Source organism: Meles meles, chromosome 4 (genome assembly GCF_922984935.1).
Source record: "Meles meles chromosome 4, mMelMel3.1 paternal haplotype, whole genome shotgun sequence".
NCBI classification, from domain to species: Eukaryota; Metazoa; Chordata; class Mammalia; order Carnivora; family Mustelidae; genus Meles; species Meles meles.
Genome location: NC_060069.1, coordinates 95,532,290 through 95,556,613, shown reverse-complemented (window position 1 = coordinate 95,556,613; position 24,324 = coordinate 95,532,290). Strand labels below are relative to the sequence as shown.

The 24,324-nt window shown below is 35.6% G+C and overlaps 1 protein-coding gene across 8 annotated transcripts in view; it reads left to right on the top strand.

The window, feature by feature from the left end:
- STXBP5L (syntaxin binding protein 5L) overlaps positions 1–24,324 on the top strand; it is a 428,205-nt gene that overhangs the window by 189,025 nt on the left and 214,856 nt on the right. For all 8 annotated transcript variants that reach the window (XM_046003923.1, XM_046003924.1, XM_046003920.1 and 5 more), the window contains one exon: positions 20,977–21,060. In XM_046003923.1, coding sequence (XP_045859879.1) covers positions 20,977–21,060 — 84 coding nt within the window. The remainder of the gene's footprint in view (positions 1–20,976; positions 21,061–24,324) is intronic.

Genomic DNA, 24,324 nt, shown 5'->3' with positions numbered 1-24,324 from the left:
CTTCTTCAGTTTCTTTCATGAGTGTTCCATAGTTTCTAGAGTATAGATCATTTACCTCTTTGGTTAGGTTTATTCCAAGTTATCTTATGGCTTTTGGTGCTATTGTAAATGGAATCAATTATCTAATTTCTCTTTCTACACTTACATTGTTAGTATATAAGAAGTCAACTGATTTTGTCTCATGCCACATTACTGAATTGCTGTATGAGTTCTGGTAATCTGGGAGTGAATTCTTTTGGGTTTTCCACATAAAGTATGTCATCTGTGAAGAGAGAGTTTGACTTCTTCTTTGCCAATTTAAATACATTTTATTTCTCTTTGTTTTCTGAGTGCTGTTTCTAGGACTTCTAGTAATATGTTGAACAATAGTGGAGAGAGTGGGCATCCTTGTCATGTTCCTGATCTTAAGGCAAAGGCTCTCGGTTTTTCCCCGTTGAGAATGATATTCGCTATGGTTTTCATAGATGGTTGGGAAATTGAGGAATTTTCCCTCTATCCATACACTCCAAAGAGTTTTAATCAGGAAAGCATGCTGTATTTTGTCAGATGCTTTTTCTACATCAGTCGAGAGGACCTAATCGTTCTTCTCTCTCCACTTATTAATGTGTTCTATCACACTGATTGTTTTGTGAATGTTAAACCACCCTTGCATCCCAGGGATAAATCCCACTTGGTCATAGTGGATAATCCTTTCAATGTACTGTTGGATCATATTAGGTAGGATCTTGTTGAGAATTTTGGTATCTATGTTCATCAGGGATATTGGTCTAATATTTTCCTTCTTGATGGGGTCTTTGCCTGGTTTGGCGATCAAGGTAGTGCTGGTCTCATAGAATGAGTTTGGAAGCTTCCTTCTGTTTCTACTTTTTGAAACAGCTTCAGGAGAATAGGTATTATTTCTTCCTTTTTAAAAATTTTATTTTATTTTTTCAGTGTTCTAAGATTCATTGTTTATGCACCACATCTGGTGCTCCATGCAGTATGTACCCTCCTTAATAATCACCACCAGGCTCACTTAATTCCCCATCCCTCTCCCCTCCAAAACCCTCAGTTTGTTTCTCATAGTCCACAGTCTCTCGTGGTTCATCTTCCTCTCTGATTTCCCCCAATACACTTTTCCTTTCCATCTCCTAATGTCCTCCATGTTATTCCTTATGCTCCATAAGTAAGTGAAACCATATGAAAATTAACCCTCTCTGCTGGATGTATTTCACTCAGCATTTCTTCTTTGAATGTTTGGTAGAATTTCTCAGGGAATCCTTCAGGCCCTGGACTTTTGTTTTTTGGGGAGGTTTTTGATCACTGCTTCAGTCTCATTACTGTTTACTGGTCTATTCAGGTTATCAATTACTTCCTGTTTTAGTCTTGGTAGTTTATAGGTTTCTATGAAGGCATCCATTTCTTCCAGGTTGCTTAATTTATTAGCATGTAGCTGCTAATAGTAATTTCTGACAATTGTTTCTATTTCCTTGGTGCTAGTCATGATCTCTCCCCTTTCATTCATAATTTTATTAATTTGGGTCCTCTTTTCTTTTGGATAAGTGCAGCCAGTGGTTTATCAATCTTATTAATTCCCTTGAAGAACCAGCTTCTAATTTCATTGATCTGCTCTACTGTATTTCTAGTTTCTAATTCATTGATCCCTGCTCTAATCTTAACTATTGCCCTTCTTGTGCTTGGGTTAGGCTTAGTTTGTTGTTGATTCTCCAGTTCTTTGAGGTGCAAAGATAGTTTGTGTATTCTGGATTTTTCTTTTTTCTTTTTTTTTTTTTTTTTTGAGTGAGGCTTGGATACCTATATATGTCCCCCTTAGGACTGCCTTTGCCATATCCCATAGATTTTGGACCAATATGTTTTCATTATTATTGGTTTCCATGAATTGCTTAAGTTCTTTGATTTCCTGGCTGACCCAAACATTCTGGAGCAGGATGGTCTTTAGCTTCCAAGTGTTTGAATTTCTTGCAAAATTTTTCTTGTGGTTGAGTTCCAGTTTCAAAGCATTGTGGTCTGAGAATAGACAGGGAATAATTTCAATCTTTTGGTATTGGTTGAGACCTGATTTTTGACCCAGTATGTGGTCTATTCTGGAGAAAGTGCCATGTGAGCTTGAGAAGAATGAGTATTCTGTTGTTTTAGGGTGGAATGTTCTGTGTATACCAATGAGGTCCATCTGGTCCAGTGTGTCATTCAGAGGTCTTGTTCTTTGTTGATTTTCTGCTTAGATGATCTGTCTATTGCTGATAGTGGAGTGGTGAGGTCTCCTACTATTAATATATTATTATCAGTATGTCTTTTCATTTTGGTTAAAGTTGGTTTATGTAGTTGGCTGCTCCCATGTTGGGGGAATAGGTATTTACAATTGTTAGATCCTCTTGTAGACCCTTTAAGAGTTATATAGTGTCCTTCTGTATCTCTAACTATAGTCTTTAACATAAAATCAAATTTGTCTGATATGAGAATTGCTACTCCAGCTTTCTTTTGAAAAAGAAAGGTCCGTTGGCATGAAAGATGGTTCTCCATCCCTTCACTTTCATTTTGGATGTATCTTGGGTTCAAAATCAGTCTTTTGTAGACAGCATATGGATGGGTCCTGTCTTTATGCAATCTGAAACCCTGTGCCACTTTATGGGAGCATTTAGACCATTCATGTTGAGAGTGATTATTGAAAGATATGATTTATTGTCATTATATTGCCTGTGAGGTCATTGTTTCTATCGATTGTCTCTGTAATTTTCTGCTCTATATCACTCTTGGGGTCTTTATCCTTTTATAGAATCTCCCTTAATTATTTCTTGTAGGCCAGCTTGGTGTTCACATATTCTTCCTGTTTCTGCCAGTTCTGGAAGCTCTTTATCTCTACATCGATTCTAAATGACAGCCTTACCAGATAAATAATTCTTGGCTACATGTTCTTCTCATTCAGTATCATAAGTATATCTTGCCATTCGTTTCTGGCTTGCCAGGTCTCTGTGGACAGGTCTGACATTATTCTGATTCTCCTCTCTGTGTACATAAGGAATCTCTTCCCCCTAGTTGCCCATAAGATGGTTTCCTTGGTTCTAAGATTTGCAAGTTTTACTATTACATAATGGGTCATTGGCCTATTCTTTTTTGTTTTTTTTTAAGATTTTTTTTTTTTATTTATTTGACAGAGAACACAAGTAGGCAGAGAGGCAGGCAGGGGGTGGGGGGGTAGCAGGCCCCCAGATGAGCAGAGAGCTTAATGTGGGGCTCAATTCCAGGACCTTGGGATCATGACCTGAGCTGAAGGCAAAGGCTTTAACCCAGTGAGCCACCCAGGCACCCCGGTTTATTCTTCTTGATCTTGGAAGGAGTTCCATCTGCCTTAGGACATTAATGCTTATTTCTTTCCCCAGCTTTGGAAAGTTCTCAGCTATGATTTGCTCAAATATATCTTCTAGTCCTCTCTCTCTCTACTCCCTCAGGAATCCCAATAATTTTGACATTGGAATGTTTCATGGTATCATTTGTTTCTCTAATTCTGTTTTCATGGATATTAAGTTGTTCCAGGCCCCTCCTGGTCCTTCTTTTCTACAGTTTGTCTTCTAGATCACCAATTCATTCTTCTGCCTCCTTTACCCTAGCTATTAGAGTTTCTAGAGTAAATGGGATCTCATAGATAGCATTTTTAGGTTCTACCAGATCAGCTATCATTTCTGTCTTAAATAATCTATGTTGCCGTTAATGGTTTTCTCCATCCTAGTTATCGTCCTCATAACTGTTACCCTGAAGTCTATTTCTGACACCTTGTTTATATCCATATCCATTAGTTCTGTGGCAGAGGTCACAGTCCCTGAGTCTTTTCTATGTTGGGGGTTCCTCCTCTCAGTCATTCCATGGAGGGGTGGTTGAAGGAATGTATAGAATCCAAATTATTGACTACAACCCAAGCAAGATGCACCTGTTTTTTAGGACTTTAGGGTTGTCTGCCTCTTGTACTTCCAGCCTCTCTTCTGGGGGTTGGACCTGCCTGGCTATGCTGTTACTCAGCCAACCATGTTTGGGCAGAGTAGCCCTGCCCCCTTTCGGGGGAGATGGACTCAGTGAAAGCCAGTATTTGGGTTTTGTTATCTGGCAGCTTTCCCTGGCAGTTTTCTGTACCTCTTCTGAGAGAGCAGAAGTGACCATATTCAAACCTCTGTCTCAGAACAGAGAGGTTGCAGTCTGTTCTTCAGTGTGCTATCCAGGCCATACTTTCTCCATTTCTGTCTGCTGCTGAATACTGCAGCATCCTGGGTTGTGTGCCCCAAAGCAGCACTTCCAGCCCTCACTTCCTTGTCCAGGCACCTCTCTGCCCTTTGTGCTTCTAAAACCACTAGCTGCCCCCAGTTCATGCACATGCCACTGCAGCTCCAGGTTTCACTCTGAGGGGTTGTCCTAAGGTCTTTCCCTGCAACCTCTGTAAGTCCTTGCTGGGTCCCCAGCACAGGAGGCTTTTACGTGTGGGTGGCACAGGATCCTGGAGGCTCCCTCCATCCTCCATTTATCTTCTGATAATCGCCCACAGAATCAAGGTTTCCCCGCTTCATACCTAGAAACCAACTGTCAGAGATATTCTGCTTGTAGAGATCCAGATATATCTTCTTATCTCAGGTTGATTTTGTGGGTGTTTGGAGTGCTCTGGTTGGTACCCATTTCAGGGGACCAGTTGAAAGAAATACAGTCCCCTACTCCTTTGCCATCTTTGTGATGCCCTTCCACAAAATTCTTACATGTCTTTTGTTAGCTGAATTCTAAGTACTTTACAAATTTTATTGATCCTGTGAATTAATTTTCTTAAATTTTAATTTTAATTGATGTTTGTATATAAAATATTTATTTTGTTATTTTGCGTTCATTTTATCACCAGATGTTCTGTTTTTAAAAGCTGTCCTTGGATTGTCTGAAATATTCTACATATACAAGTATAGAAAATGTAGACGAATTTTGTTTCTTCCTTTCTAAATTTATATAGTTATATTTATACCTATTTGTATATATCATTGGTTTTTTTTGATAGGAACCAAGTGCAGTGTTGAATATAAATGGTTTTAATGGGAGCTTTCCTTTATTTCCAACTGCAAACAAAATCCCAAGATTTCAACATTAAAATGTTTTCTACAGGTTGTTGGTTGGATGCTTTAGTAAAGTTAAAAAGTTTCACCTGTTTCCACTATTCTAAGAGTGTTAAATAGTGTTTAATTTTTTGAATGCCTTTCTACATGTATTGAGATATATTTTGTGCTAATCTCAGCCTATTAATCATGATTTTATGGTCTAGAAATACTTGGAAACACTCAGTTGGGCCTGAGGCCAGCCCCCACAGGCATTTCCCTTTTTCAGAGCCAGTGTCATGGTCGGATCAGCCTTAGTTCTTATAATTAGTGGTCAAGATGCACCTCAGCAACAACCATCAGGGAACTTTGAAAAAGAAAGTTTATTATTTACAAGTGTTAGGGGGTACACAACATGATTGGGGTCACTCAGTGAAGCCATTGGTAGAGAAACAGAGTACATGGACCTGGGGCTCTGCTTTTAATGGGATCGAGGGTGGGGTGCCTAGGGTTTCACATGTTCAATTTATTTGTGAATTTAGAACATTAGAGCAGGAATTAAAGTGTGGGAAGGCAAAAGCAGCTGTCAACCAAATTGTCAGTTTATGTCAACCAAAGCTTTCTAAAAAGGAGGAACTTCATGGATAGGGCAGCTTGGCTTCTTATCTAATAATGTAGCTGACAATGTGTTTATTCAAGATGGATGTCTGAAGAGGATTCTCCAGCAATCAAAAGCTTAATGTCAGGCACTTATATTATAATCCAAAAAGCTGACTCTCAGGTACTTACACTACAAGATGACTATTCCTTAATTTGTTAGTTTATTGAAATGTTAATGGATTTTCTCATTTAAACAATTTACATTTCTGCTATAAATTCAACTTGGAAAAAACAAATTTTCATGGAGGATTGGTGGTAAAGTGAAAGAAGGAACAAATTACTGATGTTAAGATTTGTACTGAAACAGCATAGTATCAAGGAATTAGAAAATAGACCATCCTCTAAGATACAATTTACCAAAGAAACTATGAATAAATATATCAAATTGAAGAGTGTGTTCTTGAACTGAGCAGATGCCTATATTGTGTATATCTCCTTGAAATCTCTCAGCCTTGTCTCCCAAATTCTTGACTTTTTGCTTCATCTCAGTTTTGGCAGAATTAGTCAGCTTCATACAGTACTATTTTCTTAAGTTGACTGGTTATATGAAGTCTAAGCTCCCCCTTTAATTCTGGATTCAGGTAATGTGCCACACTATAAAGCATGAGATCTGGCTTCCTTAATGGCTGCAAAGGAGTCAAAAGATACAACTCTGAAGTGAAGGGGTGTTAATTTCCCACAGAGAAAACCTTGACCAATATTAGAAAAGACACAAGAAATAAAGTTCTCTTTTTCTTCCTCCCTGTGGTTGGGCTATTCTGAATTATGGTTTTTCCACATGATACAGACATCCAGCAAGGCCAAGCAAATACACCTGCTAAGTGATTGGCTGTGCCTTTTCTGATTCTCCCTGTGAAATAGTGGTTAGTGTGATAATATATCATCTTACTTTTACTTTGCTTTACTTCACTTTTCCTTTATTATTACAGCTCTGAGATTGCACTTCTCAGTGAAACAACACTTAACTTAAGCCTAGCCTCAGACTGTTTTCTACAGAACCCTGGTTAAGACAATAGTTATCAGAATTGTTCTAGATAAGGGATTCAAAACTATGGCCAATGGGATAAAACTCGCTCGATGCCTGTTTTTGTAAAATGGTTTGTTGGGACACAGTCATGCTCACCATTATTGTCTGTGTTTGCTCTCCAAATACAAGAGCAAAACCAAGCAATTGTGACAGAGCTCTAAAGCCTATAAAGCCTAAAATATTTATTCTCTATCCCTTTACATAAAAAGTTTGCCTCCTCCTGTTCTAGATTATAGACCTTCAGGATGGGACTTTGGACTCAAATTGTCTCCTATTTAAAATGAAAGAACCTATTGAAAGTGCCAAGTGAAGTAGTTTTATCATGCAGTGACATCACAATTACTTAAACATCCTCCTTTGATTAATTGGTAAAGGGGCTGATGGAAAGGTAAGACAGTTGGTGATCAAGTACTATGGTGTTTAATTGATAAAGGGCAAAGGTGATTATAATTATGATGGAAAAAAACAACTTCCTTTGATGCCACTTGTATTATTATCCATTCTGATTAAATTAACAAGTTTAGTAGTTTGAACAACACAAATGTATTATCTTCACTTTTGTAGGTTGGAAGTCTAATACAGGTCTGACTGAGCTAAAAATCAAGATATTGAAAGGGTTGCACTCCTGTCTGGTAGCTGTAGAGGAGAATTAATTTGTTTGCCTTTTTTAGCTTTTATAAACTGTACACATTTCTAGGTTTGTAATTCCCTTCCTTCATTTTTAAAACTATCATAGCATCTCTTTTAAACTACAGCTGGGAAAGTTTCTCCACTCTTAGGGACTCATGTGATTAGTTTGGACTTCGTTTGGACTTAACTGGATAATCCTGGATACTCTCCTCATCTCAACAAATCTTAATTACAATCGATAAGTCTTTGTGTTGTTGTTGTTGTTTATTGTTGTTGTTGTCATTTAAGGTCATATATTTACAGGTTCTGAGGATTAGAGCATATACATCTTTGGTTGGCATTATTTTGCCTACCAAATCTCTGGAGACTGAATGAAAATAATATGCTTAACTCAAAACAGTTAATTCCAGATTTAAGGCATGCCAGAGACTTTTTAAGGAAGCTTTAAAGGAATTCCTGCAGCTCTAGGGCAGACTGCTAAAAATGGGCCTGTTTATAAAGAGATAAATATGTAGTTTGATAGGTCTTAGTTCTTAAAGTCAAATCCTTGATAAGAAAAGAATGTGACCCTGACTCCTGGTATATTCAATTCCTAGCATGGCCATAACAAAATTTTATATACTGGGTTACTTTAAACAATAGAAATTTATTATTTCAGCTTGGAGGCCTAAATTCCAAAATCAAGATCTTGGTCAGGCCATGCCCCCTCTCAAGGCTCTAGGAAAGAATCCCTCCTTGCCTCTTCCAGCTTCTGGTGATTCTTAGTGTCCCTAGATTTGTGGCATATAACTCCAGTCTTCCTCTGTCTCCACATGACCTTCTTCCCTATGTCTCTGTGTCCTTCTTTTACAAGGACTCCAGTCATTGGTTTTAAGGCCTACACATAAATCAAGGATGACTTCATCTCAAAATTATTTTTTTAACATTTTATTTTTAATTAATCTCTCCACCCAACATCGGGTTCAAAATTACAACCCTGAGATCAGCAGTCTCGTGCTTCCCTGACGGAGACAGTCAGGCACATCTCATCTCAAAATTCTTAACAAATACATCTGCAAATTCTCAATTTCCATATAAACCCACATTCTGAGGCTCTGTGAGGACACTATTCAACCACTACACCTGAGATATGGAAATTTGTGTATATAAGCCAGAAAATATTATAAACCCCACCCTCTCCAATTTCCTTGAACCCTCCTGGCCAGCAAAAGTACTTCTTGCACTATATCCGGAGAATGGTTTCTCCTTTTCTAGAAGACTGTAAATGACCAAGAAAATGAGGTAGTTTTCTTGCCTGATGCTGTTTATTTACTGTCACGAGTTCAACCTTCAATTCCATTACCTCTAGGGCAATAATCAGAATCAGATCTCAGATTTCAGCCCAGCCTAAAATGTAAGCATAAATTTTCCTCCAGGAAGAAATAGACACTACATGGAACGCTCTCCCCATCAAAGGAATTTAGGACCTGGATAATACTGAGAGTACATCAAATGTATAAGAACATTTTATTTTATTTATTATTTTTTAAATTGACATATAATGTATTATTAGCCCCAGGGGTACATGTCTGTGAATTGCCAGGTTTACAAACTTCACAGCACTCACCATAGCACATACCCTCCCCAATGTCCATAACCCAACCACCCTCTCCCTATCCCCCTCCCCGTGGCAGCCCTCAGTTTGTTTTGTGAGCTTAAGAGTCTCTTATGGTTTGTCTCCCTCCTGATCCCATCTTGTTTCATTTATTCTTTTCCTACTCCCCAAACTCCCCATGTTGCTTCTCGACTTCCTAATATCAGGGAGATCATATGATAGTTGTCTTTCTCTGATTAACTTATTTCGCTAAACATAATACCCTCTAGTTCCATCCACATTGTCGCAAATGGTAAGATTTCACTTCTTTTGATGGCTGCATAGTATTCCATTATATATATATATATATATATATATATATACCACATCTTTATCTATTCATCTGTTGATGGACATCTAGGTTCTTTCCATAGTTTGGCTATTGTGGACATTGCTGCTATAAACATTCGGGTGCACGTGCCCCTTGAGATCACTACATTTGTATCTTTAGGGTAAATACCCAGTAGTGTAATTGCTGGGTCATAGGGTAGCTCTGTTTTCAACTTTTTGAGGAACCTCCATGCTGTTTTCCAGAATGGTTGCACCAGCTTGCATTCCCATCAACAGTGTAGGAGGGTTCCCCTTTATCTGCATTCTCGCCAGCCTCTGTCATTTCCTAACCTGTTAATTTTAGCCTTTCTGACTCAAGGTGAGGTGGTATCTCATTGTGGTTTTGATTTGTATTTCCCTGATGCCGAGTGATATGGAGCACTTTTTCATGTGTCTGTTGGCCATCTGGATGTCTTCTTTGCAGAAATGTCTGTTCATGTCCTCTGCCCATTTCTTCATTGGCTTATTTGTTCTTTGGGTGTTGAGTTTGATAAGTTCCTTATAGATTTTGGATACTAGCCCTTTATCTGATATGTCGTTTGCAAATATCTTCTACCCTTCTGTCTGTTGTCTTTTGGTTTTATTGACTGTTTCCTTTGCTGTGCAAAAGCTTTTGATCTTGATGAGGTCCCAATAGTTCATTTTTGCCCTTGCTTCCCTTGCCTTTGGCAATGGTCCTAGGAAGAAGTTGCTGCAGCTGAGGTCAAAGAGGTTGCTGCCTGTGTTCTTCTCAAGGATTTTGATGGATTCCTTTCTCACATTGAGGTCCTTCATCCATTTTGAGTCTATTTTTGTGTGTACTGTAAGGAAATGATCCAGTTTCATTTTTCTGCATGTGGCTGTTCAATTTTCCCAACACCATTTATTGAAGAAACTGTCTTTATTCCATGGACATTCTTTCCTGCTTTGTCTAAGATTAGTTGACCATAGAGTTGAGGGTCTATTTTTGGGCTCTCTATTCTGTTCCATTGATCTATGTGTCTGTTTTTGTGCCAGTATCATACTGTCTTGATGATTACAGCTTCGTAATAGAGCTTAAAGTCTGGAATTGTGATGCCATCAACTTTGGCCTTCTTTTTCAATATTCCTCTGGCTATTCAAGGTCTTTCTGGTTCCATATAAATTTTAGGATTGTTTGTTCCATTTCTTTGAAAAAAATGGATGGGATTTTGATAGGGATTGCATTAAACGTGTAGATTGCTTTAGGTAGCATAGACATTTTCACGATATTTGTTCTTCCAATCCATGAGTATGGAACATTTTTCCATTTCTTTGTGTCTTCCTCAATTTCTTTCATAAGTACTTTATAGTTTTCTGAGTACAGATTCTTTGCTTCTTTCGTTAGGTTTATTCCTCAGTATCTTATGGTTTTGGGTGCAATTGTAAATGGGATTGACTCCTTAATTTCTCTTTCTTCTATCCTGTTGGTGTATAGAAATGCAATTGATTTCTGTGCATTGATTTTATATCTGGCACTTCACTAAATTTCCATACAAGTTCTAGCAGATTTGGAGTGGAGTCTTCTGGGTTTTCCACATATAGTATCATATCATCTGCAAAGAGTGATAGTTTGACTTCTTTGCCAATTTGGATGCCTTTAATTTCTTTTTGTTGTCTGATTGCTGAGGCTAGGACTTCTAGTACTATGTTGAATAGCAGTGGTGATAATGGACATCCCTGCTGTGTTCCTGTCCTTACTGGAAAAGCTCTCAGTTTTTCTCCATTGAGAACGATATTTGCGGTGGGTTTTTCATAGATGGCTTTGATGATATTGAGGTATGTACCCTCTGTACCTACAGTTTGCAGAGTTTTGATCAGGAAAGGATGCTGTACTTTGTCAAATGCTTTTTCAACATCTATTGAGAATATCATATGGTTCTTGTTCTTTCTTTTATTAATGTATTGTATCACATTGATTGATTTGTGGATGTCGAACCAACCTTACAGCCCTGGAATAAATCCCACTTGGTCATGGTGAATCATCCTTTTAATGTACTGTTGGATCCTATTGGCCAGTATTTTGGTGAGAATTTTTGCACCTGTGTTCGTCAAGGATATTGGTCTGTAATTCTCTTTTTTGATGGGATCCTTGTCTGATTTTGTGATCAAGGTAATGCTGGCCTCATAAAATGAGTTTGGAAGTTTTCCTTCTATTTCTATTTTTTGGAACAGTTTCAGGAGAAAAGGAATTATTTCTTCTTTAAATGTTTGGTAGAATTTCCCTGGGAAGCCATCTGGCCCTGGGCTCTTGTTTGTTGGGAGATTTTTGATGACTGCTTCAATCTCCTTACTGGCTATGGGTTTGTTCAGGCTTTCTAATGAACATTTTTTTTTTTTTTTTAAGGGTTTGATCATAGGAGTTACCTAGAGGGGAGTTAATTTACATGGGGCACTCATCTGTGGATTTGAGACAATGTTTTGAGAAGGACACATGGATCTGGTCCTAATCATTTGTTGGGATGGCCCCTTGAAGATGGATTTAACAAAGACATATGGTAAATAAAGTAGAGAAGCTAGGGCTTTTGGTATAATATTAAAGAGGAGGTCAGAAGATAGGGAGATGAGAATGGATATATTATATTTTTCCTGACTTCCTAGAGGGTTCTTAAAGACACTGTCTTCACTTAACCTAATAAGTGCTCTAGAAAAATGAGTACAGGGTGCCTGGGTGGCTCAATGGGTTAAGCCGCTGCCTTCGGCTCAGGTCATGATCTCAGGGTCCTGGGATCGAGTCCCACATCGGGCTCTCTGCTCAGTGGAGAGCCTGCTTCCCTTCCTCTCTCTCTGCCTGCCTCTCTTGTGATTTCTCTCTGTCAAATAAATAAATAAAATCTTAAAAAAAATTTAAAAAAAAGAAAAATGAGTACAAGTCTATTTGAGAAGTTTGGTAGGGGTTGTCTTTTTTTGGTCTTTGTTGACAGTAGATAATGGCAGAGATCCAGGTTCCATAGTATCTCTGGGGATTAAATATCATGGATTGGTAGAGGCCAGGTGGTAATATTTGACCATCTGGCAATATGAACATAATTGTCACAGCAAGCAGTAAGCCTGGATGGCAATGCAGATATCTATGGTAATAGCTAATATATATCATGCTGTTTCTAGGAGAAAAATTAGATGAAAAGCTGATTGGGATAATGTTTGATTTGCATCATCAGAAAAAAAAATCACCTGACATTGACCACCAAAGTGGAAATTCACAGCACTTCATCAGGTTTCCAGATATAAGCCAGATCACAGATCTAGAGCCCACTGATGGAAAGGGAGAGGCCAGCTGCCTCTGATGAAGGATGCTGAAGTGCTTCCATATGTACATACTGTAATTATGGAAGGATCTATGGTCATTTGCAAAAGTAACTATTTACTTTTCTAGTATTATTAGTTATAGGGTTGGAGCAGGCATTAATATCAAAAGATCCAAAAAGTGTGATGCCAGTTAGAGTCATGGCAGATGGAATTATGTAACTAGGTGATAAATGATGTTTTGACTAAAGTATATCTCATAGTAGGTCCAATGGGTTTTCAGACATACCCAGCTATTTTACACCACAATTGTATAATCTGTATAGATATGCACAGAAGCTGTCATAATTCTCTTACTGGTTTTCTGACTTTGGAATTAGAGCTATTACAATTGGAAGGGACAAATGGAGACTCCTAAAACTTGTCTCTCCTTGACATGATTGTAAACGGATGTCAGGAGGTATTTCTGGAGGAGTTGCCGAGATTTAGTACAATTAGAATTGAATGATGCAATAAGTGGTCACTGATATATCCTTGTTGAATTCCATTGTCTGGGTCCTGCAAAAAACAAGATGATTTAGCTTTGTGTTAGTAGACCACTATAAAATTAACAAAGTGATTGCCCCGATGACAGCTGCTTCGCTGTTGATACTTCTAAAGGTGCAGGTCAATATCAGTGTGTCTCCTGATAAACAATTACTGATTTAGTGAACTTTTTTTCTCAGTATTTCAGTAGAGAAGATCCAAAGCAGTTTGCTTTTATAGAAAGGGAAGCAGTATAACTTCATAAATTTTTCCCAAGACTATTTTATTTTTTATATTCTGTCATAATTCTAGGGAAACTTGGTTGTCTTGACATTCTTTAGAAAGGATATGAGTTCATTTTCCTTATTATATAATACTAATTGGATGTGGTGAGAAAAAGTGGCAAGTACCTCTGTAACTAACAAGATTTGTGTCAGAGGCTGGGAAGAAAATTCCAGAAAGATCTAGGACCTTGTCTTATATGTGATGATATTGAGGATTCAGTGGTCTGGGGCATGCAGGGATATTTCCTCTAAGGTAAAGCATAAGCTTATGTATTTCTCTTTGCTAAGAAAGTGTCATATCATTTGATGGGCCTTTTTGGATTTAGGTAATAGTATATAATATCTTCAAAATTACTGTTTCAAATCATTTTTTGTGATTGTCCAAAAAATCTGCTCGTTTTAAGTGGGATCTAGAGGTGAAAGGGCTCTTCGCTAAGTCCAAGCTGCTTTGCAGGCCACCTTGGTGCATATGATCTAGTAGATCTGATAGAGCTTAATATATCTGGTAGATAAGAATGGTCTGTTGGAAAGCCCAGCGAGAAAGTCTCAACAGCTATTCTCCATTTTCAAAGCAACTCCTGATATAATGAGCTCTTGTAGAGACTGAACACCTAACCATGGGACACCAAATGACAATGTAACCTGAGCTGTCCGTTATGAATTAGATGGTATAATACTCATTGAGTAATACAAGTAGGTGAGGGAACTGACAAACCATTTTATTTCGGAAGTGGTTTATTCAGGAAATTAGACTTCAGCTGTCTAAAAGGCATAATTAGATAAACGGAGGTCCTAGAATTTCATCTTTTGCAACAATGCCTTTCTCTTAACCCGTATATGTGGTCTCATGGGGTGGAGGTAGAATACCTAAAACCAGCTGATGGAGGAAGACAGAATTCAAGCTTGCCTCACATGTCACATAATTGGTTGTTATTATCTAGACATTGACTGCTACTCGATTACATCTCCACTTAGGGGTGAACTTGAGTGATCTGATGAAGAAAAATTGTTGATCCCCAAGCAGTATAATTGTGCATTTCATATAGAGAGTGAAACACAACAATAAAAAATCTGAAAGCAAAAGTTCATTTTCACTTAGAAATTTAAAGAGTCTCATTTAATAACTATGAGGTCAATTAGAAAATACCAACCAAAATTGACAAATATATTAAAATTAACAATACTATAATACTACATATGAATTATGAAATAAAATTTCTGTGAAATAAAAACAATTATAAAATAATACATAGCATTTAATACTTATGTGAATAAAAGTTAGAAATTTAAATAAATTCAATATGAAACAAAAATCTAAGAAAAGAACAAGAACATAAACAAAAGGAAGCAATAAGGAAATGTAAAAATAGAAGGGGAACTTAGGGAGTTCTCCCATTTTTTTTTAAAGATTTTATTCATTTATTTGACAGACAGAGATCACAAGTAGGCAGAAAGGCAGGCAGAGAGAGGAGGAAGCAGGCTCCCCGCTGGGGCTCAATCCCAGGACCCTGAAATCATGACCTGAGCAGAAGGCAGAGGCTTTAACCCACTGAGCCACCCAGGCACCCCGAGTTCTCCCATTTTTAAGCTGTCTTATAAATTAATCAATATGCTGGTTCTTTGTGCAAAATATAAACAAAATATGCAAACTACTATCTGACCTCATGAAGAAAAACAGGGGAAAACAAAGTTACACAAATGACACACAAAACAAGAAGAAATATACTAAAACTAAGGAAAGTTTTAAACATTCAAACTAAGCCATTTTACGCAACTCTAACAGATACATTTAAAAGCATAGGTAAATTTGGTAATTTCCCAGAGAAATAAATTTATCATCATTGACACTAATAGAGAGAGAAAGTTTAAGAAAATGAGGAAGTTATTTAATTACTATGCACAAATAAAAGTACCAGTCCCAGATGGTTTTACAAGGAAATTTTACTAAATTTCTAAGTACTATTATAATACAATGCTACATCAACTATTCTAAAGCAGGAATTGCCACTGTGGCCTATGGGAAAAATCTTGCTTATTTCCTGTTATTGTAAATAAGTTATTTTTGGTTTTGTTTCTTTTTTGAGATTGTATAGTCTAGAAAGTGTAAAATATTTACTCTTTGTCCCTTTAGAGAAAAAGTTATCATCCTCTGTTCTGAGTAGTTTAAAAAAGGAAAATATTAAACTTGTTTTTATTTTATAAGTTATAACTAAGCCTGAAAAAAGTTGCACAGAGGAAAACATGAATTTATTGAATTTATTAATATCAGTGGAAAAGTCTTAAGTAAAATATCTTATAGGACACAGTCTCCAAAATCATATTCAAAAACAAAACACTGATAAACGGTGTTTTATTCAAGTGTTGCAAGGATAGTTACTATGAGAAAAATCCATCAATACAGTTTGTCATTAACAGATCTAAGGAAAAAAAATATGATCATCTCCAACAATGCTGAAAATGTCTTTGAATACAGTTTAACATCCACAGTATTTCCACTTTTGTTAATGGAAGGCTATCTTATTTCAGATCAGTCCTACCACTGGGAGAACTACAAAATCTGGACAAAATATTTTTGAAAATCTGTTTGAGGGCACCAGAGAGTGATCAAGGCAGTGAACATTTGTAAGCTCTTGATTCCACAGAAAGAAACCCAGAAACACTTACCACAATTTTCCCTTCTAGGGATTTTCCTATTTGAAAAGAATGCTAAGATATTAAGTAACAAAAGTTATTGGCTGAGAGGATAAGCAGAGTTTTCTGTAGTTTTATGGGCAGGAGAGTAGTGTGAGTAAGGAAAGTTGTTCAGGAGAAGCCAAAATAAAGGTCTCTGATAGTCAGTCCAAGCTTTCAGTGTGACTCCAAAGGGATATATCCTACAAATAAGGTTGAACCAAAAATAAACTAGTCCTTTAAATAACTGAAATTTTTCTTAACATTATCTGAATCCTTTTGGGATTAAGTTGATCTACCTTAGTTTAACTGACTGATAAAATTTTTTAAAAATTCTTTATGGAAGAATAAAACATCAACCAGAGCCTTTATTTATCACTATATTTCTCCCATACTTAACTTCTATACTGAAAGTAAAAATAACATGGTATATAAAATGATCAGAATGATCAGAATTCACCAGAAACCTAGAGAACAGACTAAGTAGAGATAGACCAACAGGAAATTCAAATAGCAGTTACCAAATGTGGACTTTAAAATAAGTGTGATTGAAATGTTTAATAAATAAAAATGATAGAGGTTTCAGCAAAAAAATGAAAAGTATAACTGAAAACAAAATAACTAATTATAAACAGAAGAAGAGGGAATTAGTGACCTGGGAGTTAGGTTAGAAGAAAATATCCAAATGAAAACATGGTAAGCCAAAAGGATGAAGAGAATTTAGGACATAATGAAAAGTGGAATATGTATGAATTAGAGTCCCAGAGGAAGAAAAAAGAGAATGTGACAGGGCAATATTTGAAGAATGAATGGATGATAATTTTCAAACTGATGACAGATATAAAAAATATGCACTACAGACTCAAAGCAAACTTAACAAAAAGTAAATTTCACCTAGGCATATCAAAGACAATGAGAATAATCTTAAAAGCAGAGTATAGAAAAAAATAAGACTAACAACAGACATCTTAACAGAAAAATGGGACATATGAAGACAATTCAGTGAGCATGTTAAGGTACTGACAGAAAAAAATCACCTACAGAAAAAAAGCCTACACAGAATTCTATGCTCTACAAGAACACCCTTAAAAAACATGTCATGAAATTATAGCAACCCAACATAATTTGCAATAATAAATAGCAAATCTGCTCTAGTTAAAAAACTATAATTCTCTATGGGAATGAAATTGATTATAAAAGAACAGAGATGTAGGAGGAATAAAGAATTATCTAAGCCTAGGGAATATTTTATAAAAATAATTACTTCTGGGAGTGTAATACATTGAAAAATAATACGTATTTAAGTTAAGAATAGGTCAAAAGTTTGGGATAAAGTCTGTTGCACTAAAGTTCCAAGGTTGTCCTAGCTTCCAAAAAGTAACAAAAGTACTAATTTACATTATAGTTTAATAAGTCATAAAAACATTTTATATTCATGTGGTTAATACTAAAAGAATAATAAATATAAGTATAATGGATTAGTTAATAGGGAACTAAGATAACAAAAATTATTAACCCAAAAGAAAACAACATGGAAAAAATAACATTAAACAGATGGGGCAAGTATAAGATAAGTAAATAGATTTGCTCTAAAGTATGACAGCAATTATATTACATGTGAACAAATAGTCTAAAGATAGTGATTTTCAGACTGTGTTAAAATAACATTATTACAAGAGACACATTTTAAACTTAAGGTTATAGAAAAGTTGAATGTAAAAGGATAGGAAAATATACAGTGTGTTTACCCTAAGCAAAAACAAACAAACAAACAAACAAAAAAACTGTTGTAGCTATACCAATATCAGACAAAGTAGATGCCTTAGTTCAGGTTGCTATAACAAAATACCATAGACTAGATGACTTAAATGACAATTATTTCTCATAGTTCTGAGGCTGAAAAAGGCAAGATTAAGACACCAGCAGATTTGGTGTACAGTGAGGGTCCATATTCTAGATGGCCATCTTCTCAGTGTGTCTTCACACAGTTAAAAGGGAAATAGAGCTTTGTAGAGTATCTTTCATAAGGTCATTGCTCATTTTCTTTAGGGTTCCACCTTTAAGATCAAATCACTTGCCAAAGGTTCTACTTCCTAATACCACCACAAACATAGGAAGCAAAAGTAAGCAAAAAAAATATAATAGCATTTTAGATTATTACTTCTTTACATCTTAGGACTCAAATTTTGAAAGGTCATATTACTCATTCTCTTGCTAAGTGAGATTTTCCAAACTTTTTAGACTTACAGATCTCCTCTCCTTGGATTCCTTAGGAATTGGTTTAATGGTACATCATTTTCTCTAGTATGTAAAAAGAGCTGATTTGAAGTTAAAATGCATCTTACTACAGTATTTATGACATTATATAAATTTTAACAAATATTTTTAAAGTTTACACTAAATTTTGACTTTGAATTTAGCAAGTGATTGTGCCATTTAATTTAGTATGTAAAGAAGCTCAAATTTTTTTGTCAAATCAATTTTCAAATTGTATGTGATTTAATAATGAAACTTCTGTTTCAGCCATTCTGACAGGTGTAAGGTGATATCTCATTGTGGTTTTGATTTGCATTTCCCTGATGACTGGTGATGTTGACTATCTTATGTGTCTTTTGGCTATCTCTATGTCTTTTCTGGGAAAATGTCTAAGTCCTCTGCCTATTTTTAATTGGATTATTGTGCTTTTTAAAAAAATTATTTGGAATAAGAGAGAGCATAAGAAGGGGGGAGGAGCAAAAGGAGAGGGAGAAGCAGACTCCCCACTGGGCAGGGAGCCTGTCATGGAGCTCGATCCCAGGACCCTAAGATCATGCCCTGAGCCGAAGGGATCAGGATCACTGAGCCACCCAGGTGCCCCTTAATCAGATTGTTTTTTGGTGTTGAGTTGTAAGTTCTTTATATATTTCGGACATTAACCCCTTATCAGATATATCATTTGAAAATATCTTCTCCCATTCAATAGGTTACCTTTGAAAATTAAAAATAGAAATACTATAGGATTCAATAATTCCACTCTGGGTATTTACCCAAAGAAAACAAAAACATTTATTCAAAAAGATAGATGCACTCCCATGTTTATTGCAATATTGTTGACAATAGCTAAGATATTGAAGCAATCTAAGGGCCCATCAATACACAATAGGATAAAGAAGATGTGGAACTTCTTAATGGAACATTATGCAGTCATAAAAAAGGAGGTTGTTAAGTTTGTGACAACTTGGATAGACCTAGAGGGTATTATGCTAAATGAATCAGATTAGGAAAGACAAATATGATTTTACTTAAATGTGGAATCTAAAAAATCAAATGAATAAATGAAAAAACAGAATCTGTAAGTACAGAGAACAAATTGATGGTTGCCAGAGAGGAGAAAGTTAGGGAATGGGAAAAATGGGTGATGGGAAGTGGAAGATACAGGCTTCCAGTTATTGAATGAATAAGTCCCAGGAATAAAAGGCACAGCATATGGAATATAGTGAATGATACTATAATAAAGTTGTATGGTGGCAGATGGTGGCTACATTTGTGGTGAGCATAGAATAACATAGAAGTTGAATCACTATGTTGTACATCTGAAACTAATGTAACATTCTGTATCAACTATACTTAAAAAATGTTTTAGTTAAAAAATAAAGATAAAACATAGTAAAAATAAAATCTTTAAATATATTAAACTTCAAAAAATATACATTGATTTCATGACCTGTTAGCTGGAATTTTTTAATATCCTTTTAAAACTAGCTCATTTGTTTTTATCAATTTTTGTGTTCTGTTATAAAATGTTAAGGTAAGTGATTAGGTCTCAGGATGCTGTATAGGAGTAGCTTACAACCACCACATGATTTTCTTTTTCTTTTTTTTAATCCCCATACCTTTTTTTTTTTTTTTGAAGTTTTAAACATCAATTTTATTTTATTTTGTTTTATTTCTTTTTAGGAGTAAATTTTTCTTATTTTATTTTATTTCATTATGTTCAGTTAGCCACTGTCTATTTTCTGTTTTTACCACTAGTGTTTTAGAATTATTGGAACATTTTTATGCATTGTGTAAGAATTTTCATCAGAGAAATACTACTAATGGATTTCAGGAAAATCATCTTAAGGCAGATTCATGGGCAATATTATCATTATTTGAACAATGGCCTCTTTTTATCCTTCCTGTGTTTTTAAACTAATGATAGAGTAAATTTAATAAAATATAACTACAAATATAACTCAGAATTATATGATAATAAAAATCATCAACATGGCTAGCAGTATTTAACTGAGTGACTCTTGAATATGATTATCTATTAATCATTATCTGCTCTCAAATACTTCTGTTTTAAAATGAACCCAAGTATATTGTTGTCTTATTTATTGATTTATAAATAAATAACCATTTTCAATGATGCAAATCTCTAGAATACCTTATCAACTTCTGAGGGTTCATAAATCACCAGTTTAATATACTGACATAAGTCAAAGAGAAAATAGGATTTGATATAAAGAAATAAGCCAAATTTATGGCCATATTTTTAAATGCATAGGACTGAATTGCATATACATTGGTTATTAAACTTATCCCATTTCATCCTTTATTTCATCTTCATTTTCTATCCTATTTTTCTTTTGTTCCAATTTTCTTATTTATTTTTATGTACATATGTATACATACACACACACACACACATTTCCTCAATTTCTCTTGGAAATTGGGAATGAGGATGATTTCATTGGGAAATATTTATTGAAGTAGAGTTTATTTGCCATTTTTTTAAAATGTAGGAAATCTATATTCAGGTTCTGGAAAAATTGGCATTCTAAATACAATTGTTTTTTACAATATGATTTTACTTTATTGTATTAACATTAAGCTTTATTTGGAACAAGTTAAAATTAATGTTAGAATTATAAAAATGATTATTCTAATGTTTTCCAGCTGCTGATAGGTTATGAAAATGGTACTGTAGTATTCTGGGACTTGAAATCTAAAAGAGCAGAACTAAGAGTTTATTATGATGAGGTAAGTGACTTCTACTGAAATATTTGAAAAGAATATTATGACTTTGTACCTGTTTTCTACTTGTAAGCTTTGTATATTATAAATATTTTTATCATTGGGTAACTGTTCGGGTCTGGCCCAGTGTTTCATATTGCCTGCTGGCATTTGCCCAAGTTCCAACTCTGATTGTTCTCCTGGATGAAAATTCTGCTTTGATTGACTATTTTAGGGCCCTTTTTGGCATCTTAATTTACATTAGTGCTTATTACCTATCCTTTTGCTTACGTTAGATTACATGGTTATTATGTCTTACCTCATTGTCCTTAAAATCTTTAAAGACACTATCTCACCTTTCTTGGAAAATTCTTTTTCTGTGACAAAAAAACTGAAGAGGTCAGTTCGAAAGGGCTTATCATATAATACTTGCCTTCTTAGAATAAATATTGATTTTGTAAATAGTAAATATTAATAATAAGGGTAAGATCTTAAAGTGAGTTTTATTGTACACAGTTGAGATTTAATTAGGTTTTTACTTTAGTTGTTCAATGATTGATTCCAGGCCATTAAGGATTTCCCCATTCAGAGGAAGTTAATGTGAAGAGAGACTGGGGCAAAAAGTGAAAAATCATAATTACCTCTTGTAATTTTGGGAATAAAGGTGATCATGTAAACTCTTAATTCAGTTTAAAAAATGGTGGAGTAAGGAGAGATAGGAAGAAAATACAGGTCAATAATCATTATCTGGTATCACCTGCACTTATATGGGAAGAATGCAGAAGAATTTAAGGCAACACTGATATAAATAGGAAGAAAAAATTTTTAAAAAACACATTTCTTTGTGTGCTACCTCCCATCCCCTCATAACAGTTGAATTTTTAAGTTTTGGTGCTTAAAGATATATGCCTTTGAATATCTCACAAGTATACATACCCCCAATTCATTTCTTAAGAGTTCTGGGAAACTAAGATTTTATGGTATATACAAGATACTTCTTGTAGTGAGAAAGAGTTCAGTGGTAAATGGTACAGCGACTGGGTAATCTGGTCATGATTGGTGAAAAATACTCTGGTAGGTGATATCTTACAAATATGCTCTTTGTGATCAAATTCTAGGGCATCTTGAATCATAAGAAAAGAAGGTCCTAGGGATCTAAGCTAGGTTTTTCTTTTATTAAAACACAAAATACAAAGATATTAGATATTGCTTCCTCTCTTAAGACTAATAGATAATAAGAGTACAAATATTATCTGAATATTTAACCAATTGGAAAGAGTAGGTCGTCTAAAAAGGACATACAGAGGAAATGATAAAACAACTAGTTTTGTTTTTTTTTTAAAGGTATTATTTATTTATTTGACAGACAAAGATATCAAGTAGGCAGAGAAGGAGGCAGTGAAAGAGGAAGAAGCAGACTCCCTGCTGAGCGGAGAGCCCGATGTGGGGCTTGATCCCAGAACCCTGGGATCATGATATGAGTTGAAGGCAGAGGCTTTAACCCACTGACCCACCCAGGCGCCCAAAATTTTTTATTTTTTTAATTTATTTATTTGACAGAGAGAGAAATCACAAGTAGGCAGAGAGACAGGCAAGGCTCCCCTTGGAGCAGAGAGCCGGATGCAGGGCTCAATCCCAGGACCCTGAGATCATGACCTGAGCCTAGGGCAAAGGCTTAACCCACTGAGCCACCCAGGCGCCCATCAACTAGTTTTTTTATGGCCTAAAACACTGTAAAAGGAAGACTTTCTAACTTTAAAAAGTGAGTGAGAGTAATTTTGCAATGAAGTGTTTAAATAAGCATTAGTGATATTGAAGTAAGAAGAGTACTACACTATACCTACTTTATACCTAGAAATAATTTTAAATATTGACTTATACATGTATATATGCATATAATCTATTTACTTTAATGCATAATTGTATATCCTATCATTTTAGTTAGTTAGTTATATACATGATTTTAGGAGTTTAGGAGTTAGTTACATACATGATTTTACTGCCAAACTTTTTTTTTTTTAAAGATTTTATTTATTTATTTGACAGAGAGAGATCACAAGGAGGCAGAGAGGCAAGCAGAGAGAGAGAGAGGGAAGCAGGCTCCCTGCTGAGCAGAGAGCTCGATGTGGGACTCGATCCCAGTACCCTGAGATCATGACCTGAGCTGAAGGCAGCGGCTCAACCCACTGAGCCACCCAGGTGCCCCACTGCCAAACTTTTTAAAACTTTCTTCAGCATGTTACCTCTCATATTTAGAAATAATTCTTTTTCTTTTCTTTTTTTTAAATTTAATTTTATTTTTTTCAGTGTTCCAAGATTCATTGTTTATGCACCATACCCAGTCCTCCATGCAATACGTGCACTCCTTAATACCCACCACTGGGCGCAGCCATTGCCTCAGCCCACTCCCTTCCAAAACCCTCAGTTTGTTTCTCCGTCCACAGTCTTTCATGGTTCATCTCCCCTCTGATTTCCCCCAATTCACTTAATACTATTATGAAGTGGTTTCTCTTGATTACAATACAGTGATCTCTCGATTACTATGCATAGTGACCCCTTCATAGTCTTTTAAGTTCCTCATTAAACCTGTGGCTTTACATCAGCCCCTCCTTCCTAAAAATGGTTTCATCCCAAAAATGGTTTCTTCCCTTTTGTCTTTCTACCTCATTTTTCACCCTTCCTTTCCCCATCACTGATTCTTTCCTTAGCTTTCCTTTAAATTATAGATACTCTTGAGTATTTTATATCTTTACCTCTTCATTTCACCTCCAGGTTGCGTTTATATCTTCTCCCATCATTTCAAATATAAATTTTTATTCTAATAAATTTGAAGTCCTTGTATCTCTCACCTTTACTTTTCTCCTGACCTCTTGGTCCATATATCTAACGATCTATTGCATAGGCCCAGATAAATATCTCATTGGTACTGAATTTATACTTAGAGACCTAAAACTTTTCTGTTTTCTTTTTCAGTTTTAAATTTTTTTAATTTTAAAATTTAAAAAAAATTAATTTTAATTTTTTTCAAAATTATTTGTTTGTAACCCTTAGAGTCATATTTGTTTTTATTTAAAGATTTTATTTATTTATTTGACAGAGAGAGATCACAAGTAGGCAGAGAGGAAGGCAGAGTGAGAGGGGGGAAGCAGGCTCGCCACTGAGCAGAGATCCTGATGTGGGGCTCGATCTCAGGACCCTGGGATCATGACCTGAGCCAAAGGCAGAGGCTTTAACCCACTGAGCCACCCAGGTGCTCCCTTAGAGTCATATTTGATCCTTTCTTCTCTATAT